We start from the raw sequence: 23,637 nt of genomic DNA, 5'->3' as shown, positions 1-23,637 counted from the left end.
CCCTAGCATCATTTCCCACCACCCTCAAATCCACTTTAATATTATCCTCCCAACTACGTTTTGGCCTCCCCAAAGATAGTTTTTCCTCAGGTCTTCCAGTTAACACTCCATATGCATTTCTGGATTCACCTGTACGTGATTCATGCCCTGCCCATCTCAAATGCCTGGATTTAATTTCCTAATTAAGAAGGTGAAGAATACAATGTGTGTAATTCTGCATTATGTAACTTTCTCCTGTAGCCTAACTTCATCCCTCTTAGCCACAAATATTTTCCCAAGCACCTTATTTCCGAACATTCTTAACCTCGTTCCTCTCTCAAAGTGAGAGTTCAAGTTTCACAACCATACAGAACAACCAGAAATATAACTGTTTTATAAATTCTAACTTCCAGCTTTTTGAGAGCAGAATGGAAATTAAAATTAAATTATGGTTTATTTAACGACGCTTGCAACTGCCGAGGTTATATCAGGGTCGCCGGTTTGCAGGAATTTTATCCCGCAGGAGTTCTTTTACATGTCAGTAAATCTACTGACACGAGCCTATCGCATTTAAGCACATTTAAATGCCATCAACCTGGGCCGGTATCAAACCCGCAACCTTGAGCACAGAAGGCCAGAGCTATAGGCACCGTGCAAGCTCCTCTGGCGGCGACTGTCGTTACTAACTGCAGGACAGCAGCGATAGAGTTATGCTTGAAACGTATGAATGTACTTTAACGTCTCAGGTTAAATGATTAGAAATATGGATAATCCTAAAAAGCGGAAAGGTAACACAAATTGCTGTGTTCTTTGGTGCAGTAATGCTTATAGGAATATTCATTCCCAAAACAGAAAATTGAAGCGGAACAATGTTAATTGTGGATCCAAGCAGTAGTCTACGCAGACGAAAGTAAGTAGGCTACACTGCTTGTACAGTAAATAATCATAGTATTATTATCAGACATCGGATTCTAGGGCAAATGCCTATTTTGTTTCTTTAGGAGAAAAGTAAAAATAATTATTAATATTTGTGTTTCATGGAAATTGAAAGGTATTCACAGAGTTTTATAGTGCCCTAAAATGCCCTAAAACAGTTATTAGAGCCTAATTTGTTAATATTCGCCTAAAAATGCCTAACTCACTGTAAAGTTTCGCATTTTACTCTTACTTTTTATAATTTATACATGCATTCACTGCGAAATTTAAGGCATTTAAAAAGTGGAAAGTTTGCTTCACACCGGCCATGAAACCAATGATAAAGGAAACAAAATGTTTTGAATCTCACGACACTCGCAATAGATTTCACCGAATTTAACATGTTTGGAGGCATAAATGCCGACAAAGAACCAACCTTAGTTTTGAAGCAGGCAACAATCACAACATGTGCTGCTACCGATTCAGAGATATACTACACTATAAAAATGACTGTTTTCGGTCTGAAACCGATTAGCTGTACTGCCCTTCAGAGTGTCATAAAATCACAATTTTTGGAGAAAGAGTGTTTTTGAAATATTTATGAAAAGTCGTAAAACTGCGAATTAGTAGGGTAAACCGTTACAAAATATTTAAAAGAATGGCCCTCCTAGTGTTAACACTACCAGGAAATGCAATAAAAGTGGAACTTTGTATTTTTGTCCAATTGAATCTCAATAACAACGGTTCATTTGAATGCTCGTTAACAGTTGCTCTTTCCCTCACCTTATTTGTGTTGAGAAGTTTTGAGCGGTAGGACGTTTTCCTGTGAAGTTTAACGCGATAATGCCGAAAAATATAAGTGCAAAATCTACATTGATCCGGCAATGGCTAACAGAATATTCAGAATTCACTTATGATGGAAAAATAATATTCTGCAAAATTTGTAGCAAACAGGTATGTAACAATAGTTGAAATATATCAATTCTATTAATTTTAATGAGTAGGCCTATAATATTTATACATTGACTGAGGTATCCTGAGGTATAATTCTTTTTAAGACCACTACACTTTAACCTTTTAAATTCCGACAGTTAAAGTATTTGCAGGTCATTAAAATTTTGATTTTTCGAACCCACTAACTTTGTGATAGAAATACGGCAATACAACAATTAGGATTTTATTTTAATTCAGTTTACTTTACATTTTTAGATTTCGCAAGAAAAGAAGTGCCACCTAAAGCAGCATGTGCAAGGAGCGGCTCATAAGGCTAAAGCTCAGCAGAAAAATCAACTGCAACAAACTTTACTAACACAGCCTACTTCATCCAATCTCAGCAGCAATTTCTATGCTGATTTAACCAGAGCGTTTGTTGCTGCTAACATTCCCTGGAATGCAATTGAAAATCCGGTTTTAAGACAGTTTTTACAAAAATACTGCAAACAAAATATCCCATCTGAGTCGACCCTACGAAAAAATTACTTAGACAGAATATACAATGAAACTTTAGCTTCCATTCGGGAGGATATAGGTGATTCTTATGGGTCTCTGTGGATGAAACCTCAGATCCTATGAATAGGTATATAGCAAATATGGTAGTAGGAAAACTTAGTCCTGATGGATCTTCGATTCCACACCTCGTATGTGTTAAGGAACTTTCGAAAGTGAATAGCCAAGCCATTGCTTATTTTGTAAATAAAGGCCTACAGTCTTTATACTCAGGTAATATAGACGATTCTAAAGTTCTGTTGTTTTGTACTGATGCTGCCTCATACATGGTTGCTGCAGCTCCACTTCTTAAAACATTTTATCCTAACCTCACGCATGTAACCTGTCTAGCACATGGCCTTCACAGGGTTTCTGAAACAATCCGGAATGAATTTCCTCTTGTCAGTTCGTTTATTTCTAACACAAAAAAATGTTTTTGTAAAGCCCCACCCAGGATTTCAATATTCAGAGAGAACTTTCCAGATATCCCACTCCAACCTCAGCCGGTTGTTACACGATGGGGAACCTGGATTCAGTCAGTGGTGTATTATTATAAGTATTTTAAAGAAGTGGTCACAGTTATTGATAAATTACCTGAAACTGATAGTGCAGCGTGTGTGAAAGCAGTGAAAGATTGAATGACTCACGAGTGAAAAACGATATTGCCTACATAACATCAAACTTTTCTTTCATACCTGCAAGCATTGAACAATTAGAACGTGAAAAACAATCTCTTTGTAGCCAAATAGCAATAGTAAAGGAAGCTCAAGTGAACATACATTCTGCTTTGGGCGAAACTGGGAAAAAAGTTAAAAATAAGTGGGACAACGTATTAAATAAGAATGTAGGATTTTCATTGTTGGAAAAAGTATCAAGAGTGATATCGGGGGAAAGTGTAAATGTTCCAGTAAGTATTGATGTTTCTATTGTACCTAATTTAAAATTTGCGCCTCTCACATCAGTTTCGGTTGAAAGAAGTTTTTCTGCTTTCAAAATGATTCTCAGTGACAAAAGGCAAAGGTTAACTGTGGAGAATTTAGAAAAAATTCTGGTGGTGTACTGTGCAGATAATTATAATAAAGTCTGAGCATGGAACTGAATTTCAATAACTTAAAATGAATAATCTTGATATCAATAATCATTATTTCATTAGTTTCAATATATTAAATTTGTGCAGCTCTGTTTATAAATATAATATAGTATTCTTTTTTAATGTTTAAACATACTTTTTTGTGCGTATTTTAGTGTATAACTAAAACTTTCAGTGAAAGAAATAAGTATGATACCTTGATGTGCCTAAAATGCCTATTTTCATTAAAATAGAGTATAATTTTACAAATTTTGAGCTTATTTTAGGCGCCTAAAACTGCAATTTTTAGTGCCTAAAAATCCGATGTCTAATTATTATATACTAATGTAAAAATAGAATCTATATGTTATATTATCTTTATACATAACCATTAAGTCAACAATGACGGGAATTTATAATTTAAATTTCAATGCTGTATGTGCTATTATATTAAAAAAACATAGTACATATTTACCGAGTTCTTTACATATATATTATATATAATATTAGAAACAATAATATTTATTTATTTTTAAATGTATTCATATCGATATTTAATTCTTGACTTCAAGTGCTGATGGTTCACCTTGGGAACCAACACCCACAACAAGAATCTGCAGTATTCATTTTATTGGGAATGAGATCAGGACACTTCCAAAACCAGCATATCGTTCCCAGTATTTTTCCACAAGATTACAAGAAAAAGTTGCTTCATCTCAACTAGCTTAGAAAATATATGAAAGAGACGCAAAAAGATGAAGAAGAAGATGAACATTTAAGTATTACGGAAAGTGAATGCTCAACAAGTGTTATTTCGAAAAATGAAGTAGTCAGCCGTAGGAAGAAGTAAATGAAACCATCCTTAGTGATTTTGGTTTTTATTTCACAATTGAATTGTGAGAATTCTCTACTCAAGTGTCTATTCCATTACATCCCGAACTGAAGTCACATAAGAAAAATGTTATGACAAGAGTTCAGGAACAGTTGATATGTTTAATGAAATGCAAGGTTTCCAAGATTATTCTTCAAAAAGAGATGAGACAGATCTACCAGACTTAATGGGAGTGACATTTGTGGTTTTGAATATATTGTTAAAATTGCTGCCAATTGAAACACAATCATATAGTAAGATAAGTATTTTCACATTAAATTGAAAACTGGATTGCCGTATTCTGCTATGACGGTGATGTTCGGAGGTCATCGTACAACTATAATTATGATGTATTTTTTCCATCACTTTAATGCTGTTTGTTACTGTAGTTGTGTGTTTTGGCCTAGCAGAAAAAGTATTCAGGAAACAATGCCCGCAATATTGCAAAGAAAGTAGACTACTCAAAATGCAGAGTGACAACTGATTGTACTGAAGTTAAAGTGGAACAGCCACGTAACGTGGAACAAATGATGGCCTTCAAATCTAAATGCTACGGTGGCAGATCGAGTGACACATTCATAATAGCTGATTGCGGATTATTTACTCTATTAGAAGGTGGTGATGAAGTCAGGTTTTCCCGGAATATAAACAAACCTCTCCGATAAAGTGATCATTGTTGTTACTTCACCGTATCTGCATGATAACAGATTAACAGCTGAAGAAGTCGAAACTACTCGGCAGTTTCGAGCGTCGTTAAATAAAACATAACATAAAAATGACTACTTTTAGAAAACACATTATAATACGTAATTTGTAGAGATATTATACATATATAAATATTACACACGTCATGACATCATAATTGTTTTCGTAATACGACTATTCCTCCCTCATTCAATGGTCTGAAATCTAATTTAAATGCCGAACGACTACATTGATATTTCAGGAACTCTGTAGTTACATTTTTACACTCCTCTAGTAGTAGGCCCTACTGAACTTTCGACTGCGTCTATTAAATAATTAAAGACTGTAGAATTCTGGGTTTGCAGTGAAAGACCTGCCCTTGGTCAGAACACTATGAATGAACGAACCTATTCTTACTAATATTACAGCTTTTTATCGGCAGAAAGCCGCATATAATTTCTATATCACACATGACTAGTGAATGAATGCTAGCCTGTAGTTAATTACGAATTGAGACACTGCGCGGCGCCACCAGTACGATTTCCAGACCCATGCACGGTGCCTATACTGACTACGCTACCCAGGCCGACAGCAGAAAGGATGATAAAAGCTTCTCAACCGAATAGTAACAGGCATTTCTCATATTTATTCTGCATTTAATTTCCTCTTGAGTGTCATTTATATTTGTTACTGTTGCTCCAAGGTACTTGAATTTTTCCACTTTTTCAAAGGATAAATTTTCAGTTTTTATATTTCCATTTCGCACTATGTTCTGGTCACGAGACATAATCATATAGGCCTACTTAGTTTCTTCGGTGTTTCCTTCCAAACCTATCTTCTTACTTGCTTCAAGTAAAATTCCCGTGTTTTTCCTAATCGTTTGTAGATTGAATAATTTCAAGGGAAAAATTGTTCCAGGGCCGGGTATCGATCTCGGGACCTCTGGTTGAACGTACCAGCGCTCTACCAACTGAGCTACCCGGGAACTCCAAATCTGCTTTACAGGGAGCTTTACCTGAAAGACTAGATTTGTATAATATATACGTCACTGTGTACGTTAACAGAAAACCACAATTCCAAGTCACACAGAGATTGTGTGCACTCGATGTGGATCTCTGGCTTTTCGTCAGCCCACGCGAGTTGTGTGGATATAAAGGGAAACGTTGGGACGGTGTCGGGTGGAGTTCCCGAGTAGCTCAGTTGGTAGAGCGCTGGTACGTTCAACCAGAGTTCCCGGGATCGATATCCGGCCCTGGAACAATTTTTCCCTTGAAATTATTCAAATCTGCTTTACAGGGAGCTTTACCTGAAAGACTAGATCTGTGTAACGTTTGTAAATTTTCTCCTAACATATTCACGTCATTCGCATAAGCAAGCAGTTGATGTAACCCGTAATTTCAAACCCTCTCTGTTTCCTGGCATTTCCTAGAGCAAAGTTAAAGAGTAAAGGTGATAGTGCATCTCCTTGCTTTAGCCCGCAGTGAATTGGAAAAGGTTCCGACAGAAACTGCCCTATACGGCCTCTACTGTATGTTTCACTGAGACACATTTAATAAATTACATTGTTATAAAAGCATTTCTTTTCTGAGTGAGAGCAATATCGTGAAAATTGAAGTATACTAGTATGCCGAAACGTACCTGTACTTTTAATAAAACCTTGCAAAAAAGAATATAAATTTTTAGGTTTTTTGGACAAAATATCTCAAGATAAATCCAAAGTCGAGTGTCTAACATGTGGCTTAAGCTTTTCAGTGGCGCAAGGCGGCAGAAGTGATATCAGCATACGCGTTCGCAAAAAACATAAAGACGCTGAACTAGCAAAATGTGGTACTTCGAGCATCACTTCATTTTTTCTAAAGCCCCAAGATCATGTAACTCTACCTTCTGAGGTCGTGTTTGCACTATCATGCTGTAAGACATGGAGAGAGATTTCGCTCAAATGATTGTACATGTAAATTAATAAAGAAGCTGTATGACCCTAAATATTCTTCTGGCCGCAACCAACGTGAGCCCATATTGTGTAATGTGTCAGGACCTTTATCTGAAGAAGAGTTAATTATGGATTTGGAGAAATGCTTCGGCGTTTCAATAAGTGTTGACGCATTCAACAAAAGTGCCGAAAACTATTTCCTGTGTTAGTAAGACTTTTTTCTTCCGGACATTGCCGTTCAGACGAAAATACTGGATTTTCACTCACTGACTGGTGAAACATCAGAACTTCAGTGTGCAATTTCGGAACATAGAATTAAGAAACACAAATTAGAAGATAAGGTTATTGGAATTTGTACAGATAATTTGTACAAATTTTGGTTGTGTTAATAGACGTGGCAAAAATAATGTGTGGCAGAGACTACAATCAGAACTGAATATGATATACTTAGTATTGATTATAGCGCACATATTGTGCACAACTGTTTACAAACAGCGCTAAACTGTTTACAGTATGATATGGAGAGCTTCATTGTTAAAGTGTACAAGTACTTTATATTTACACTATTCGTAAGGGAACTACAAGAGTTGTGTGAATTTTCTAGTGTTGAATATGCTAGACTTTTAAAACATGATGATACTCGTTTTTGTCACTAGGACGAGCTTTGGGAAGAATTTTAGATATTTTTGCTGGATTGCGGTCCTATTTTATGTCACAGGAAAAGGCACCAATGTTCATGAAAAATATTTTCAGTGACCCTTGTTTTGAACTGTATTTAACGCTTGTAAGTGATCAAGTGCATATGTTTGAAGAAGCCCATTGAACAGGCTGACATGATAGCCACAGAATTTTCAGTGCACATTTCTTCATTAACAAGGAAAGTGGAAGGGAGACAAGAGAAGTTCCGTACTACTAAAAATAAAATTGCTTGTTAGATTTAGAAGATTCTGATGACATTAAAAGGAAAAACTCCTATCTATGGCTGGCACACTTTATAATGTGTATGTAGAATACTTTCAAAAATGGGAAAATTGTTATGCTAGGATGGAAAATTTTCAATGTATCGACAAGGTCAGATATTCACTGTTATGATTCCAGAGAAATTACTAAAGGCTCACATCATATCTAATTCTGACCAAGAAACAAAATTTTTCGATCTGTGGCAGTATGCAAAAAAATCATTATGCTTTCACAAGAAGAATAGGAAATAAAAAAGTTCCAGTGGCAGAGAAATGAGTGCAGATCTTTAGAAACATGGAAGGAAAAATTTTCTACGGTACTCTTCAAAAAGTAGTAATAATGGTGTTATGCTTACCAAGCACATTTATTCCAGTAGAACGTGTATTTTCGATAATGAAATTCGTTTGGAGGGATGAAAAATCTCGTCTTTCAGTTTCAACAATGCGATCTGTCTTGATGGTGAGGGTGAATTTCTCTCATAATTGTTCAGAGTTTTGTGACATTATATTGAAAAACAAGGCTGTTCTTCGGAAAATTGGCACATGAGAAATACTTCTGACATTATTATACCTCACATTCTCAACAGAATGGATCAACTAGCAAGCAGTGAGAAGAGAGTTACCGTTATGACTATATGAAATATGCTCATCACATTTACTTAATATAGGCTACTATATACTAATAATAGTACTCTACTGAATGCTGTTTAGTTGTGAAAAATGAACTAACATTATGGAAGTTGGAGGTCGTAGCATTTTTATCTGTTTAAATCTTATATTTTCGAATATTACAGTTGTTGTTCTTGTTCTGTCACTGGCCTCGTTAATAGAATGAATAACAATTCACATGCTACTTTAGTATAATTTGATAGTATAACAGACAGCAACACTCATTTATGCAAAAAGTCATAATTTTTATCGTAATTTCTATGTGTCCCGTTTTCAACTCCTAAAATTATGGTCAGCCTAATTATACTGGGGTTTTTGGTACTGTTCTAAGCACTCATTCGCGATATCAAAGAAAAGATATTTATCTCTATAGTGAAATTTAGTGAAGTTGAAGAAAGTCTTAGAATATGAAAATAATAGATAAATATGTCTCAGGGAATCGTAGCAACTATCAGGATCACAGTGTTCTCAGAGGTGTCAATGTAAACTAAATGTGGAAGTAATAATTGTAAGTCCCGAACACAACTTGTGAAATTCGAAGTGCTATAGAAGTTTGTGTTATGAAGAATTATAATGTATTGTTTACGAGAAAACAAAATATTTAAATTTATTTTGAGATGACATTATGGTTATTTTCTTCATTATCAATATTTCCCAATTGTACTAGGCAATTAACATCATTTTACGAACAATGAGATAAGGTCTGTCTTCATCTCAAGTTTACGAAAATGTCCAAAGGTTTCTGGTCATTGACCGAAACTCACAGACATTAATGTTACTGCCTAGTAATAGTTAACGAACCGGCAATAACGTCATCGTGTAATATACAACATTGACCATAACTAGACTTCGTGGAATTGCCACGAGAATCGCAAGGTTTACTGCGCACGCGGTATAGACTGTATGAGAATGGGGCATGCAAAGGATGGAGTATGCCTCTAATGTAAACACTGAGCAGTATACTGCGGTTACAATAAAACCTGTATCCTGCATTCAAGAAATATAATGAATGATCATTGAAGTAGGAAATATCTAAACATGTAAATACACAATTATTTTATAGTGAGATATATTAACTCTTAAATTTTAATGTAAGATACTCACATCATCCATGAATATGTACATTGCAGTGAAGAGTTACGTACATTTTGAGCGCCTGCAAAGTAACCTCCTCCGATGTTCACTTAAACAGTTTTTATTTTGGGAAAATGTACGTTCAACATCACACGATATAATACGTACATATTTGAAGAACGGAAAGTCACTACTTTTTAGTACACCAACTTCAGATGTCTTGTCGTGACCTGATGGTAGATCATATTTTATAATACGAAGTTGTGAATAGGCAGAATTTTAGCAATAATGTTTCTCAACTTACATTTCACTTTTTCTGAAATTAGTGAATTGTTATTTTGGATAACGGTTTGTGATACTTTATCCACTATATTAAGGGCTTCTGAAAGTTATAGTTTAGACGATTCTAACAGGATGATGCTTTTGGACACGATTTTAAAATTAGAATCAATGAAGAGAATATCTTCCAATAGCTGTTCAGAAGGCAATGATTTTACAGCTGCAACAGAGGAACTGTCTATGCTATCCAATGTATCAATTACCTCCATTATTTTGCCGTAATGTTCTGCATAATAATTAACAGCAACCACGTTCCCCAATGGGTCAAGACTGGCTGCGGAGGTAAGGGTATTTCAGGAGCAATTATTTGGAACAGCAACACTCTCATTGTAGTATGTTAGATTGAATTCTTGTCTGCACTGAACAAATGTTAAGCTTTGACTATTCCAACCACAGTAATGCAAAAACAAGTGCTTACATAGGTATACATTATCTGTAGCTGCTCTATCTATTTGGACCGGTCACAACTCTTTAACATGAACTGCTTATATTACGAGACCGGGCGGTCGCTCACCTCCTCTATACTACCGTACGTCAGCAACCTGATTGCATGCTGCGTGTGGCAATTCAACGAAGTCTAACCATAACATACAGCATAGGCTATAGTGTAGAACATTGCATGCAATCCAGTTAGAAATGCTCATTTATAGACATATAGGGAATTAGTCCTTAATATGTACAGCACATACTGTATGTAAGGAGTAAGTTTGTTATATGTATGTTTGATGATATAAAATTACGATGGAAATAGTATTTTCTCCATGTCCTGTCTTCCCATTCCGTCGTTTTGTCCTCTACAGATTATTTTCTGTTAATATACTTCGGATTAAGTATGCGATGGAGGGTGAAGTACTACAGAATGTTCCCGGGCTTTTACACTACTTAACAATTCTATAATTTTCAACAGTCGAATTTTATTCGAGTGGTTTTCGGTAATTCTCATCTCTAGCTGCACACACAACACTCAACAGGATACTACATGCTTTCTGAACTAATTTGTGGGTTCATCTCGATTTGTAAAATTCCGACGTGTTTGATACCCAGTTCAGCAACTCTGTTAAAAATACACAACCACAACTGATGCGAAGAGAGACGCTTAAGGCCCATTCACAATGAAAACTAAACATAACCGTAACATAAACACAGAAGTTTGCGCCCAGGCTACCAAATGGGATCATTCACAAAGATTCACATAAGCATTGACATAAACATTACCGTAAGACGTTAACATGAAAGTTTGCAAACTCCAAACTTTCATGCTTATGCTTACGTGATTTTCAAACAGAACACAATCGTGGAGCGCTGAAGTATACGACAGAATATGAGGAAATGGCGTTGTTGTTATGTTGTTATGTTGTTATGTTTGCTGTTATGTTTATGTTCCCATCATGAATGAACTTGATTTTACCGTAACGTTTATATTCTTAAGTTAACGCTTACGTTATGTTTATTTATGTTTAATTTTCATTGTGAATGAGCCTTTATTCTTTAATAACTAGAAGTGTGAAACTAAAGTAGTAACAACGGAAATTGTAGGTAGTCATGTTTATAGGGTTTTCACAAACCGGTAATACATACTAAGCTGTGCTGTCTATTTATCAATCCCCCACATTCCAAGCCACAGACATAAAAAGAAGCGAAGGAAAAACAATTATGCGGCCAAGGTCGTTGAGTCGCACACGTTACATAATGTCACCTGGTCACGAGCCCGCTACGTATTCAATTGTGCGCACTGGGTTTGGAGTGCATGACTCTATGACCACACGTCATATTGCATCCGTATTTGGCCGATTTCTTATACTAACATACAATGCCGACAACGGTAAAGAAACAAATCCATTGAGTTAGGTGGAGACTTGTCACAGGACAGCCATGCTGCTCTAGTGTGCACGGACATACAGTATTTCACATATTGAGACGGTGGAAACCAAAGCATTTTGCTTTTCCGTCCTGCAGGCTATGCCAGTCTGTAGTGTATTTTACGATGCGTTGTTTGCTGCTATGGTTATCTAGATGATAATGTCAGCGAAATGTGCCCAGGGACAAGCGTCGAAAGTTATCCATCATATTTTACTCTCAATGGTTGAAGGAAAAACCTCGGAAAAAACCCAATCAGGTAACTTGCCCCAACCAGGATTTCAATCCGCCGCTCATTTCACGGGATACATGCTAAGTGTTTCCCACCATTCGGATTTCTGGAGACTTCAGAGTTTTTTCTGGCTAACTTACATAATCTGTACTCAATTTCACATGACTTTTCAGTAACTAAAATGTAGATTTTCAGGTAGTTCTATCCTTGAAAGTTGATGGTATGCCTGCTGTTCTTCACTGATTTGAAATTTAAACCGTCTGAATTTTCAGCTTTGTTACAGTTAAGACGTCAGATGTGCACTGTTTTTATTGGCGTAGTTGTCTGTGTTAGTTTTGTTTAACCATTATAATAATTTTGTTTACTAAAATAGTTACGGCGTATGCAGTAAATATACACGAGACATCCTTTACTTTTCCTGAAAAAGGAAAGACGTATTGAGGATTTAATGGAAAGTGCATACGTGGCACTTAATGAAGAAAATTCTCAATTAGCTGTAAGTGAAAGTGAAATCTGTGAACTGCTAATTCCATCCGTGTTATCTTCATCTAGTTCTGTTAGTAGTGAACCAATGAATAAAATAGTTGGACGCGAAATCAAATATAAAAAAACAATGTGAAACTAAGTATGGTTGTACTTCGATCGTACTCGGAGTGGTGCATTTTGTAAACTGTGTGTGATGCTTTTAAAAATTGCATCGAAGTTCTCAATAAAAACAGATGCGGTATTCATATCAGTGCCTTTAAAAGCTGCATAAAAGCTACAGCAAGACGCATTCGTATAATTTAATCGGTGAGTAATTACTACTTGTTAAGGTCTACTAAATGTAGGCGGTTTAAATGTGAAGGATACTTCACACCGGCTTTATGGGACAATTTTATACAGAAGAATAGTTCAGATTCACCATATTTTACATAACCATATTACAGTAACATTTTTAAGTGAACGCCTATATTAACTTTTTTGTAGTATTTAAAAATATTATAAACAAAGGAAATCTCTATTTTTTTAAATTGACTTCAATTGTCTATATTCCTTTTACATAGACTGTCTCCGTTATTGTTAGGTAAGATCTGAATTATTGCTTCTCTTGCTGTCGGTCCCACCTCCTCCCCACCCAAGAGGACTAATAATAGGCCTCTTGTCCCCACCCGGTATAGTATAAATTCCTCCCGGGGGACAGTGTTGCCATATTTAGCGATAAGTCACTAAATCTAGGAAATTTTGAATCAGTCTCGGCGATAAATTTTGTAAAATACGATTAGGGACTTTTCTGCTGATTTTTATATTCTTCCACTTTTTTCTTTCTTTTAAGTTAAAACATTCAACTGGTCATACACTTCTTAGTTTTAGAAGTGGCATGGATGCATGACTGACTAGTCTAATGATTCATACGTGAAAACCCTGATCACATATATTTGTGATCAGTGATCAGGAGTGAAAGATGCTGATTCAATGATTCTCTCAATGCTATTGCTCCAGCACCCGTAAACGGTGGCAACTTTGATTGACATGTGACGAGTCGCGAGTTGCAGCTAATGTAATTTTGGTTCTTCCCCGCAATGCAGAGATTTTCCACTCCGAACCGACCCGTCGCGAGCTTGGTTTGACAAGGTTCTAACTGACAAAATTGGTGAAATTGAGATTGTGTACTCATAACCTTTCATTCAATCAGATCTTTATAGGAAACTGACTTTTATCGTTATCTGTTGACAGACAAAGAAATTAGTACTGTGCCATAGTTCTATCTGCAATGAAATTGGTTATTTTTTAATTTGACAAGGTTGTAACTACAAAACCATAGCTCATGCTTTTGTTCTGCTGTGTTGGCGGTTTAAAAGCGCATTCCTGTTACTGAAACGTTCTTTGTTATCTACTCATTGTTGGATACTCGTATAAATAATTTTTCCTGAAGTGACTTTATTTATAATCTGTTAGATTGAATCTTATAATACAGTCATGAGTGAAAATAAATCCGAGTAAGATATTTTCTCGAACAGTGATTCAGATGATTTCGTCCCACCTACTTCTACAGAGACCAACCAGTAGTGATGAAAATACTGCTAAGTAATAAATTGAATTACTTCTGTAACTACAGTGTGTCCAAAAAATCGAACCAGTTAACAATATTCGCAAGAATTAAATTTGTATGAGTGTCATAGTTATCCATTAGACATTGTTGGCACATACCACATTCCGGAATTAGTTTTTTTTTTAGAGTAATCTTTATTATGAGCCCTTTTTGCCATATCACATAATATTATAATTGTGTTATTTAAAATTTTGTATACACAATGAGCTCAATAAATTATTTTTATTACTATTTTCTGTTTCTGTTATAAATGTGTTACTTCTTGACTAACAGGAACATAAAACTCAGAAAGTCTGTGGGCCTATAAAGTGAGTAATTTATAATGTTGTTTTAAACATTAGAGGAAGAAAGTAAAAAAGACATCATGACGTAAAAAACTAAAATTTCCTACATTATGTGAAGATCAATTCCTCAATTGTCGAATATTTATTGTGCGACAGCAACAGCAGAATATAAAAGTAACATTACAACAAACAGTTTTAAAACGGATGTTGATGAAAATTAAGTAGAAAGAAGGAGTACGATTGGAAATGAAACTAATTCAAATCGTGAACCACTTCAAAATACGCCAAAGAAGAAGAATGTACGGAATGTTATGGCCAAACCAGCATCGTGTAAATGTAATATGCGGAAGAAAGCACATCAGGAAGGTAAGGTGTAGACTATGTGAAACGTAGAGGAGAGGAAAATCTGTTTCATAAGAAACTGTAAATATGCCAAAAATGTCAGGCAAAATGCAAATATAAACGTAGCCAAAAAATACTCACAAAGAACAAGTAGAGTTTCATAGAACCTATTATTTTCTGCAGTCTGCTACTCTCCATTAGATCTAATAAGACTGTTAAAACAGGTGAACCGTCGTAACTTTTATCGGGTAATACAAATGAGAGCAGAAGATATCAAGGATTTTTCAGTAACTGTAAAACTATTAAATAAGGGCCTACAAGACTGTTCTATTCTCCCAACTAGATACTGTGAAGTTAAAAAATACATAGGCCTTATCATGAAATCAATTACAAATTAACCCATGAGGCAGATGAACAAAAGAAGTTGCTAATATCAATTTTAATGAACACAGAGGAGTGTTGAATCCTGTTCCACAGCATCAATACGTATTTTGAATATCAAACCAAAAATTCAAAATAAGAAAATTGAACTCTCACATTTGAAAAAGGACACAAAGCAGCTATCCCTTTCATGGCTCTGCAAGACAAGTTAGTACTCAGCGACTCACTTAGTATAGACTAAATACATTTTTGTTTGAAATAGTGTCACAATCCAATATTATTTTATAGTTGATACCATAATGTTCTTTTTTCAACATAGATTTACGGTATTTAAATTTTTTGTCCCTATAACCTGGAGTTGTAACTAACACATTTTTCGAATATTGATTAAAAAGTTAGTTTGACAAGGTTCTATGTGCACTTACACCTTTGTAACTTTCCTGAAGCGTCAAATTTCAAGTGACAAGGTTCTAACTGCGTTTTCGCTACCTCAGATTCTACGATTTAAAAATAAATTTTTTGAAGAGAACTCATTAAAACTACTTTCCATTGATATCTAAGAAGGTATATAAAATTATTAAGAAAAATATTCATAAATAAAAAAGTTATAGTATAATGAAACTTTAAACTCAATTTTCTCAGAATAATGGTTTTTGCAGTTAGAACCTTGTCAAACCAAGCTAGCGCCGTGGCAATTGAGTTTTGGAATTTTGTGCCGACAGTGCGTGTGAAGGAAATGAGACTGTGGTTTTTGCTGGTTTTAATATATTTTAATATATATTTAAAAAGTGTTACATTTCACAAAAAAAAATTGTGGTCAAAACGCTTAGGTGAAAATTTCCACACTTACAATTTGCCAGAAAGTGTAGGATTAAGCGCAGTGTATTCGGAATCAGCTGTTCCCCACCTTCCACCTCAGTATCACAGCTGTCAACAATACACCCAGACTCCGCAGAAGGTGACGACGAGGAAATGATATTTTTTCTCCGCATATGTGTGTTTTTTTCTTATTTTTATTTAGTGATATTTATTATTAATTTTTAGCGACATTTCTGGGGATTTCTTAACAAATTTTGGAGCGTTTTAGCTACTTTTTGTTGATAAGTTTGCGAGATTGTAGGGCGAAGTGTTGGCAACAGTGCCGGGGAAAAAGGTCTGACTTCAACGCTGCTCTATAATGGAGTGAATGTAGTGTATTTAGTTCGACGCTAAGCACAACGCTCTAATCACGACCTTATTTTCCTTTCTTTAATGAAATGGTTTGTTAATGAAACAATGATTTATTAGTTACGAGAACGCCTCGGATCGCATTCTAAAACACTGACAAAATTTAAGTGATTGCTCCATCAGCCCTTTGGAACAGAGTGACACCAATAAGCCATTACTCATGAGGCAACTAAGGCAGGAAATAATGGAGTAGGGTGGTCTGTTCCTTTCCCCCCCTCCATTGAATACATCACTGACTAGCTACATATACACTAATCAGACTTCATGTGTATACAAACAATTGTTATTCCTTTGACACGCACCGTCAAGTGAGATGCACTGCCTGATAATAAATGTACAAATCAGTCAGAACCTCAATCAGAGGTTAAACACCGGATATGAAGTTCATTTATGGGTTTAAAAAATTATGTGATCCAGACATGATACTGAATTCAATGATGGCCTCGTGTAGAACCACTTTGTTCTAACTTCACTCTTTGTGAAAATATAGACTTTTATATTGTTCTAACTCTATCTACTATGTGTAAAAGCATTCACATTTTTAATTTTGCCACTGAGAACTGCTAGATTAAGAATTCAATACTGTTCTAACTCCGTCAAAGAAAATTAGTTTGCACTGGAGTTCCGTAGTGGAATTATCCTCAGTTCAATTAATAATAATAATAATAATAATAATAATAATAATAATAACAATAATAATAGTAATAATAATAATAATAATAACACTTTATTGCCAGAAAAAATACATATTCATTTTTTATATAAAAACACTCTACCACTCCCAGAAAGAGTAAGTAACATACTCGTGCTCAGGGGACATTCCACATAATGTTAAGACATTTTATTAAATAACAGAGTAAAAATTAAAAGAAAAAAGAAAAAGAAAAAGCACAGATATCACAAAAAATTTAAATTTAAATTTTCTCTGTTAACATCGATTTTTAAATTGATTTTTGAAATATGGAGCATTAGAAAAGTGTAGCCTATGTTTGGGAATTTAGCTATTATGTTATTAAACCTTAGACCGAAGTTGCTACCGTGATTATATGCTACAGTTATAGTACATTTAGGTACTGCCAAGCATATGTTGTCTAATCTTTAAGTTTTATATTTATGTGAATATAAATTAAATATATTTTGGTTTTTATGTACGAAATTCAATAATAGATTGTTATAAATTTGATGTAAGTCAAATATTTTAAATTCTGAATACTACAGCTCTGAAGGATAATCAAGAAGTTTATTAAGGCATATTTTTATTATTCTTTTTTGTAGCAGAGTTATTGGCATGAGGGAAGTACAGTACTATAAGCACTACCCCATCCTATAATGCCGTATTGTAATATAGCTTGTACTAATGCGAAGTAAATCAGTCGTAAAATATGGACAGTCAAGTAATTTCGTAGGATGACAAAATAGTGAACAATTTTTCTTAATCTATTGCACAGAAAACGAACATGTTTATTCCAACGTAAATGTTGGTCGATAATTATTCCGAGATATTTAACTTGAAGAGATTCATTTAGAATAGGACAGTTACAACTATTAGAAGAACAATTGGATGTATGAATTTTTAAACACAAGAGCGAATCAGGAGATTTCATGCTAACAGATGTTAACGAAAATGATACAACCATAGTTTTAGAATGATTTAATTCAAATAATGGCTTCACATTGATTAAAAATTGGTTTGATTCTAACAAACTTGTCTTAAAGTAGGTATCATCCAAAGTTTTACCTGCAAAAATAACAACCGTGTCATCCGCATACGAAAATATATCAGCATTGAATTTATTTAAATTAATTGCCAATAAATCATTAATATAGGCCATATTAAAAACAAAATTGGACCGAGGACAGTCCCCTGTGGGACACCGATATTAATATTTCGGGTGTTACTATTGGGTTATTTTACGACGCTGTATCAACATCTAGGTTATTTAGCGTCTGAATGATATGAAGGTGACAGTGCTGGTGAAATGAGTCCGGGGTCCAGCACCGAAAATTACCCAGCATTTGCTCGTATTCGGTTGAGGGAAAACCCCGGAAAAAACCTCAACCAGGTAACTTGCCCCAACCGGGATTCGAACCCAGGCCACCTGGTTTCGCGGCAGACGCGCTGACCGTTACTCCACAGGTGTGGACGGGTGTTACTAAATTTATTATCAATTTTGGTTAGAAGCAAACAATTTCAAAACAATTCCATTAATTTCTATCTTATTTAATTTTTCTAATAAAAGGTGATTCACGGTATCAAAGGCTTTTCTGATGTTAATAAAAACACCTAAACCTTTATTTTTACAGTCCAAATTATTGATAATACTTCTGGTTACGTTAAAGATAACATCGTCAGTACCAAGATTATTACGAAAGCCAAATTGATTCATGTGCAATATATTATGTTTATCTAAGAAGTTAACTGAACGTACTTTTATGCATTTTTACAGAATTTTAGAAACACTAAAGAGTAAAGAAATGGGCCTATAGTTATTCGTGTCATTTTTTTCGCGCGATTTATAAAATGAAAGAATAACAGCATGTTTTAATTTTGAAGGAAAAATGCCATATATAAAACACAAATTGAAAATGTGGACAAAAGGTCTGGTTTTATAATAAATGAAGTACTTTAATGTTTTGGACGATAAGCAGTCTGAACCAGGAGAAGTATTATTTCTTAAAGTTTTAGTAATTTTTATTAACTCTATTTCAGTGACGGGGAAAAAAACGTACACGAAGTTGGGTGTAGGTTAATATTATAGTCAGTATGACTGTTACCAATTTGGTATTACTTAAAGTGTTAACTTTGTTACTGTTATTACAATTATTGTCATTGTTATTATTATTATTATTATTATTATTATTATTATTATTATTATTATTATTATTATGTGATGTTATTTGAATGATTATGGTTATTTGTAATACTAGAAGTAATGTTATGGGCCAATATTGGAAAAATAACAATTGAATTCTGAAGCAAATGTATGTTCTTTATGTAGAATTTTACCGTCTGAAAACAATATTTCATTGATGTAAAGAGGTTTTTTATTTGTATCCGTATTTTTTTGCTTCTCTTATTACTTTCCAGAATTTTTAGAGTCTTTTTTATTAGTTTCTAATCTCTCAGAATAGTATTTAGCTTTAATATTTTTTATGATTTTAGTTAATATGTTTCGGTAATTAAAAAAAAATAATTTAATTCGATATTAAGTGGTTCTTTTTTTAATTTCCTGGCGATTTTATCTCTCGTACGAATCGATTTTATAATGCCAATATTAATCCACGGTTCGATTTCTTTCAATTTGCTTGAATGCTTCCGTGTTGTAATTGTTACATGCATTGTCAGTAAATTATTCAGATCGAACTAGTTGGCGAGTTGGTATAGCGCTGGCCTTCGATGCCCAAGGTTGTGGGTTCGATCCCGGGCCAGGTCTATGGCATTTAATTGTGCTTAAATGCGACAGGCTCATTCAGTAGATTTACTAGCATGTAAAAGAACTCCTGCGGGACAAAGTTCCGGCACATCCGGCGACGCTGATATAACCTCTGCAGTTGCGAGCGTCGTTAAATAAAACATAACATTTAACATTTAAATTATTCAGCCTTTTCTATAACATATCAGGGAAATTTCAGAGTCGTCACAATTTATAATAACATTCCAAGATTTTTGTATATCTAAAGTTAAATTATCATAGTTAATTAAAAGTTATTCGCAAAATGTTTGTTCATCATATAACTCATTACTAGAGAGCGAAAGTTGTATAATGATCTGTTATCGCGCTTTCATAGATACCTGGTAAAAGTTTCATGGAATTATTGCAATTTTTATGATCTAAACATGAATTTGTAGTCGACGGTCTAGTAGTGGCACACAAAAACCTGTTGTAACCGAGTTCGTGCATAACATTCAAATATTTATGGCCATAATAATCTAAATAATTTTCAAGAATTTGTATGTTGATGTCACCAACAATAATGTGAGATTCAAAATTTTTGTGAACTTATAAAAATTGTTCAAAGGCATCTATAAATCCATTCATAAAAAGCTTAGGGGCCTGTAAATATAGTGTTGTCAAATTTAAATTTAAAATGTAAACAGTTACAATATATAATTTCTGCTTCTAATTCAATAACATTAATATCATTTTAAAATACACTATCAAACATCACCCTTATTATGCTTACAAGGTTTAATGACTTTTTTGTAACCTTCTATATCATAGCCTAAGTCTATATTAATATTTAACCATGTTTCTGAAAGGTCAATAATATTAAAATTAATGTGAAACTTTGTTATAATATACATAATGCTCCTTATATTTAGATGAATATTTTTAAAACTATGAAAGGGCAGTTGTTTATATAATTGTTGCATTTGCTTATTTCTTTAAAAAAATTTCCCGCGATACCTCACTGTGCGGCCAGCCAATCACAGACACAATCACAATAACAAAAATTTGGAGACTTGTGGCAGAAGAAATATTTATTTATTTCATTTGTTGTTGAACATAACAGGCAAAACTCAATTACAATGTTCACGATTAACAAATTAATTTATAAAACATAAACAAGGAAAGGGAAACATACACTTATTAAAAACTGAAACAAAATAAAAATAAGAGAAAGAAAAAAAAAAGAAATTGAAATAAAGTGTCAAAGTAGCTTCAAATTAACTAACAACAATATTCTGTAAAATATGATAACAAATAATTCTGTATCTAGAGAAATTCATATTGAAAATATCAACATTCGGATGAGGATGTAATTTATTGTATAACTGTAACATTTGGAAAACTGGGGAATTTTTGTGGGATTCAGTATTTGTCCTTGGTATGTAAAATAAATTTCGAAATTTCGTTTTAAGCTTAGGTGCATATAATGTTATATAATAAAATAAACCAACACAGTCCAACTTATTGTTAATAATTTTATAAAGAAAGTTTAAAGACTGACAATTTCGTCTAATTTGCAAACTAGTAAAATGGAAATGTTGAAGCATTGTAGTATAGCTCTCATAGGTAGGATAATCATTATAAAGTCTGTAATATAACCATTTTAGAAATTTATTTTGAATTTTTTCTAGTAACAATATATATTGTTAGTAACTGAGTTCTAGATAACAGCAGCATACTCTAAGTTAGATCGAACAATAGAATTATACAAAATTATTATAGTTTTGACTTTAAATTTACAAGAATTTCTCATAACAAAACCTACACTTTTATAGGACAAATTTATAATATTATTAATATGACTATGAAATGTAAAATTACTGCTAAATAATATACCTAAAACTTTATGTTCATTTTCTGCTGGTAAAACTATTGCCTCTATTTTATATGAAAATTTAATTGTATTTTTCAACCTAGAAAAGGTCATATGTATGCACTTATTAATATTAAATAACAATTTATTATTAATACTCCAAATATGTAAGTTTGTAATATCTGTTTGAAGTAGCTTACAATCTGATATAGTTTTGATTTCTTTATACAATTTAATAATATCATGAATAGCAGTTCGCCATCAATATCTCGGTCGGATCGTTGGTGGTTATTTACTATGTCCCGCGTACTTTCTGGGCAGAAGTACAAAGCTTTCTTGGAAACCGTATTTATATCTGTAAAGTGCAGTCATTTAAAGGCGTTAATTAGTGTATACGTCTCCTGTAGTTGATGTAACAGTAGAAGCATTCCGAGTATGCTCCGAGATAGAGTTATGGCAGTTTGTCAGACGATACACCGCATGCCAGAACTTGGAAACATATTCGTGTACTACAGGCACCACATGCTTAGGGATGTATTTAGGCAAAAGGTGGACATTTTGAAAAACTATTGCAATGTGGTTTGAAATGGTGTACCATACTAATGAAAATGTATCTTAATAATTCATACACAAAGAATTTTCGAACCAAGCAATGTTAACAAAAACAATTTTTATCGTTAGCATAATATTATGAGAAATCCAATGCTCAAAATTTACTGTGTTTATCTCATATACTGTAAGTAGCCTATGTCATTAAGTGGGTCAGTGCTGAAAAAGCGAAAATTTCCCTCCTGTGCTTAGCAAAATGAACAAAGAATGAAGCTGGCAGAGAGAGAGAGAGTGGTTCACTGCACACCTCTTAGTCATGCCAGTGAAAAACAGCGTAAGTTGAGACTTTCCTGGTCTGCATGCTCCTCGTGTACTTTAAGACGTATTCACTTGAAATGTGTATGGCTTCATAACGAAGTAGGCCTTCTTATTCATTAATTTTCTGAAATATAAGTACGTCACATTCTTTAACTGTGTCACCGAATCCATTTTCATTCATTCATCGACCATAACTATATGGATGAATTATTAAGAATAATGATATATTGAAATTACATTTTCTTGTTTATTCATTCCTTTCATGGAAGTGAACGTTTTTTATTGTACTTACTGTATATCTCTAGTAGGTAGCACACACAGTAGAACCGGTTTACAATGGAGGTCATCCAGAATTTCTTATCCATAAGCCTATAATACATGAAAGTATATAGAGTATTAGTGGATAATTTCGTTACAGGAAGCAAACAGATTGCTATCTATACACCAAACTATGAAAGTTACTTTATCGACTCAGAAATTAAATGTCAGTGCTCAAATTAACTAAAAAATGTAGAAAAAAAACTCAGTCAAGTCCAGCGTATGACATCATGGGTGCTATGCATAGACATTTCGCTAACCCGCGCTACGAGCGTGCTAAACTAACCCCGGCTATCGAGTGATTACTTGTACAGGATTCATATCATATCATATCGCTTACACTGGTTTATGAATACGAAAAACGTTAGTTCGCTGATCATCTACCGGATGTCCGCGCTAAGAATGTCTATGAATATGGCCCATTAAGTTTCACTTCACTTACTTACTTATGGCTTTTTTAAGAAACCCGGAGATTCATTTCCGCCCTCACATAAGCCCGCCATCGGTTCCTATCTTGAGCAAGATTAATCCAGTCTCTACCATCATAGCCCACCTCCCTCAAATCCATTTTAATATTATCCTCCCATTTACGTCTCGGCTTCCCCAAAGGTCTTATTCTCTCCGGTCTCCCAACTAACACTCTATACGCATTTTTGGATTCGCTCATACGTGCTACATGCCTTGTCCATCTCAAACGTCTGGATTTAATGTTCCTAATTATGTCTGGTGAAGAATGAAATGCATGCAGTTCTGCGTTATGTAACTTTCTCCATTTTCCTGTAACTTCAGCTCTCTTAG

The 23,637-nt window shown here is 34.2% G+C and overlaps 1 protein-coding gene across 1 annotated transcript in view; it reads right to left on the bottom strand.

Annotated features, from left to right (window-relative positions):
- Positions 1-22,890, bottom strand: part of LOC138705064 (endoribonuclease CG2145-like) — a 517,688-nt gene extending 494,798 nt beyond the window's left edge. The window contains exon 1 of the mRNA XM_069833657.1: positions 22,814-22,890. Within this exon, the coding sequence (XP_069689758.1) occupies positions 22,814-22,886 (73 nt within the window). The 5' untranslated portion in view covers positions 22,887-22,890. The remainder of the gene's footprint in view (positions 1-22,813) is intronic.
- Between the last annotated feature and the right edge of the window lie 747 nt (positions 22,891-23,637).

Source organism: Periplaneta americana, chromosome 8 (genome assembly GCF_040183065.1).
Source record: "Periplaneta americana isolate PAMFEO1 chromosome 8, P.americana_PAMFEO1_priV1, whole genome shotgun sequence".
Taxonomy (NCBI): domain Eukaryota; kingdom Metazoa; phylum Arthropoda; class Insecta; order Blattodea; family Blattidae; genus Periplaneta; species Periplaneta americana.
The sequence above is the reverse complement of the archived record's forward strand: the minus strand, read 5'-3'. Positions and strand labels throughout refer to the sequence as shown.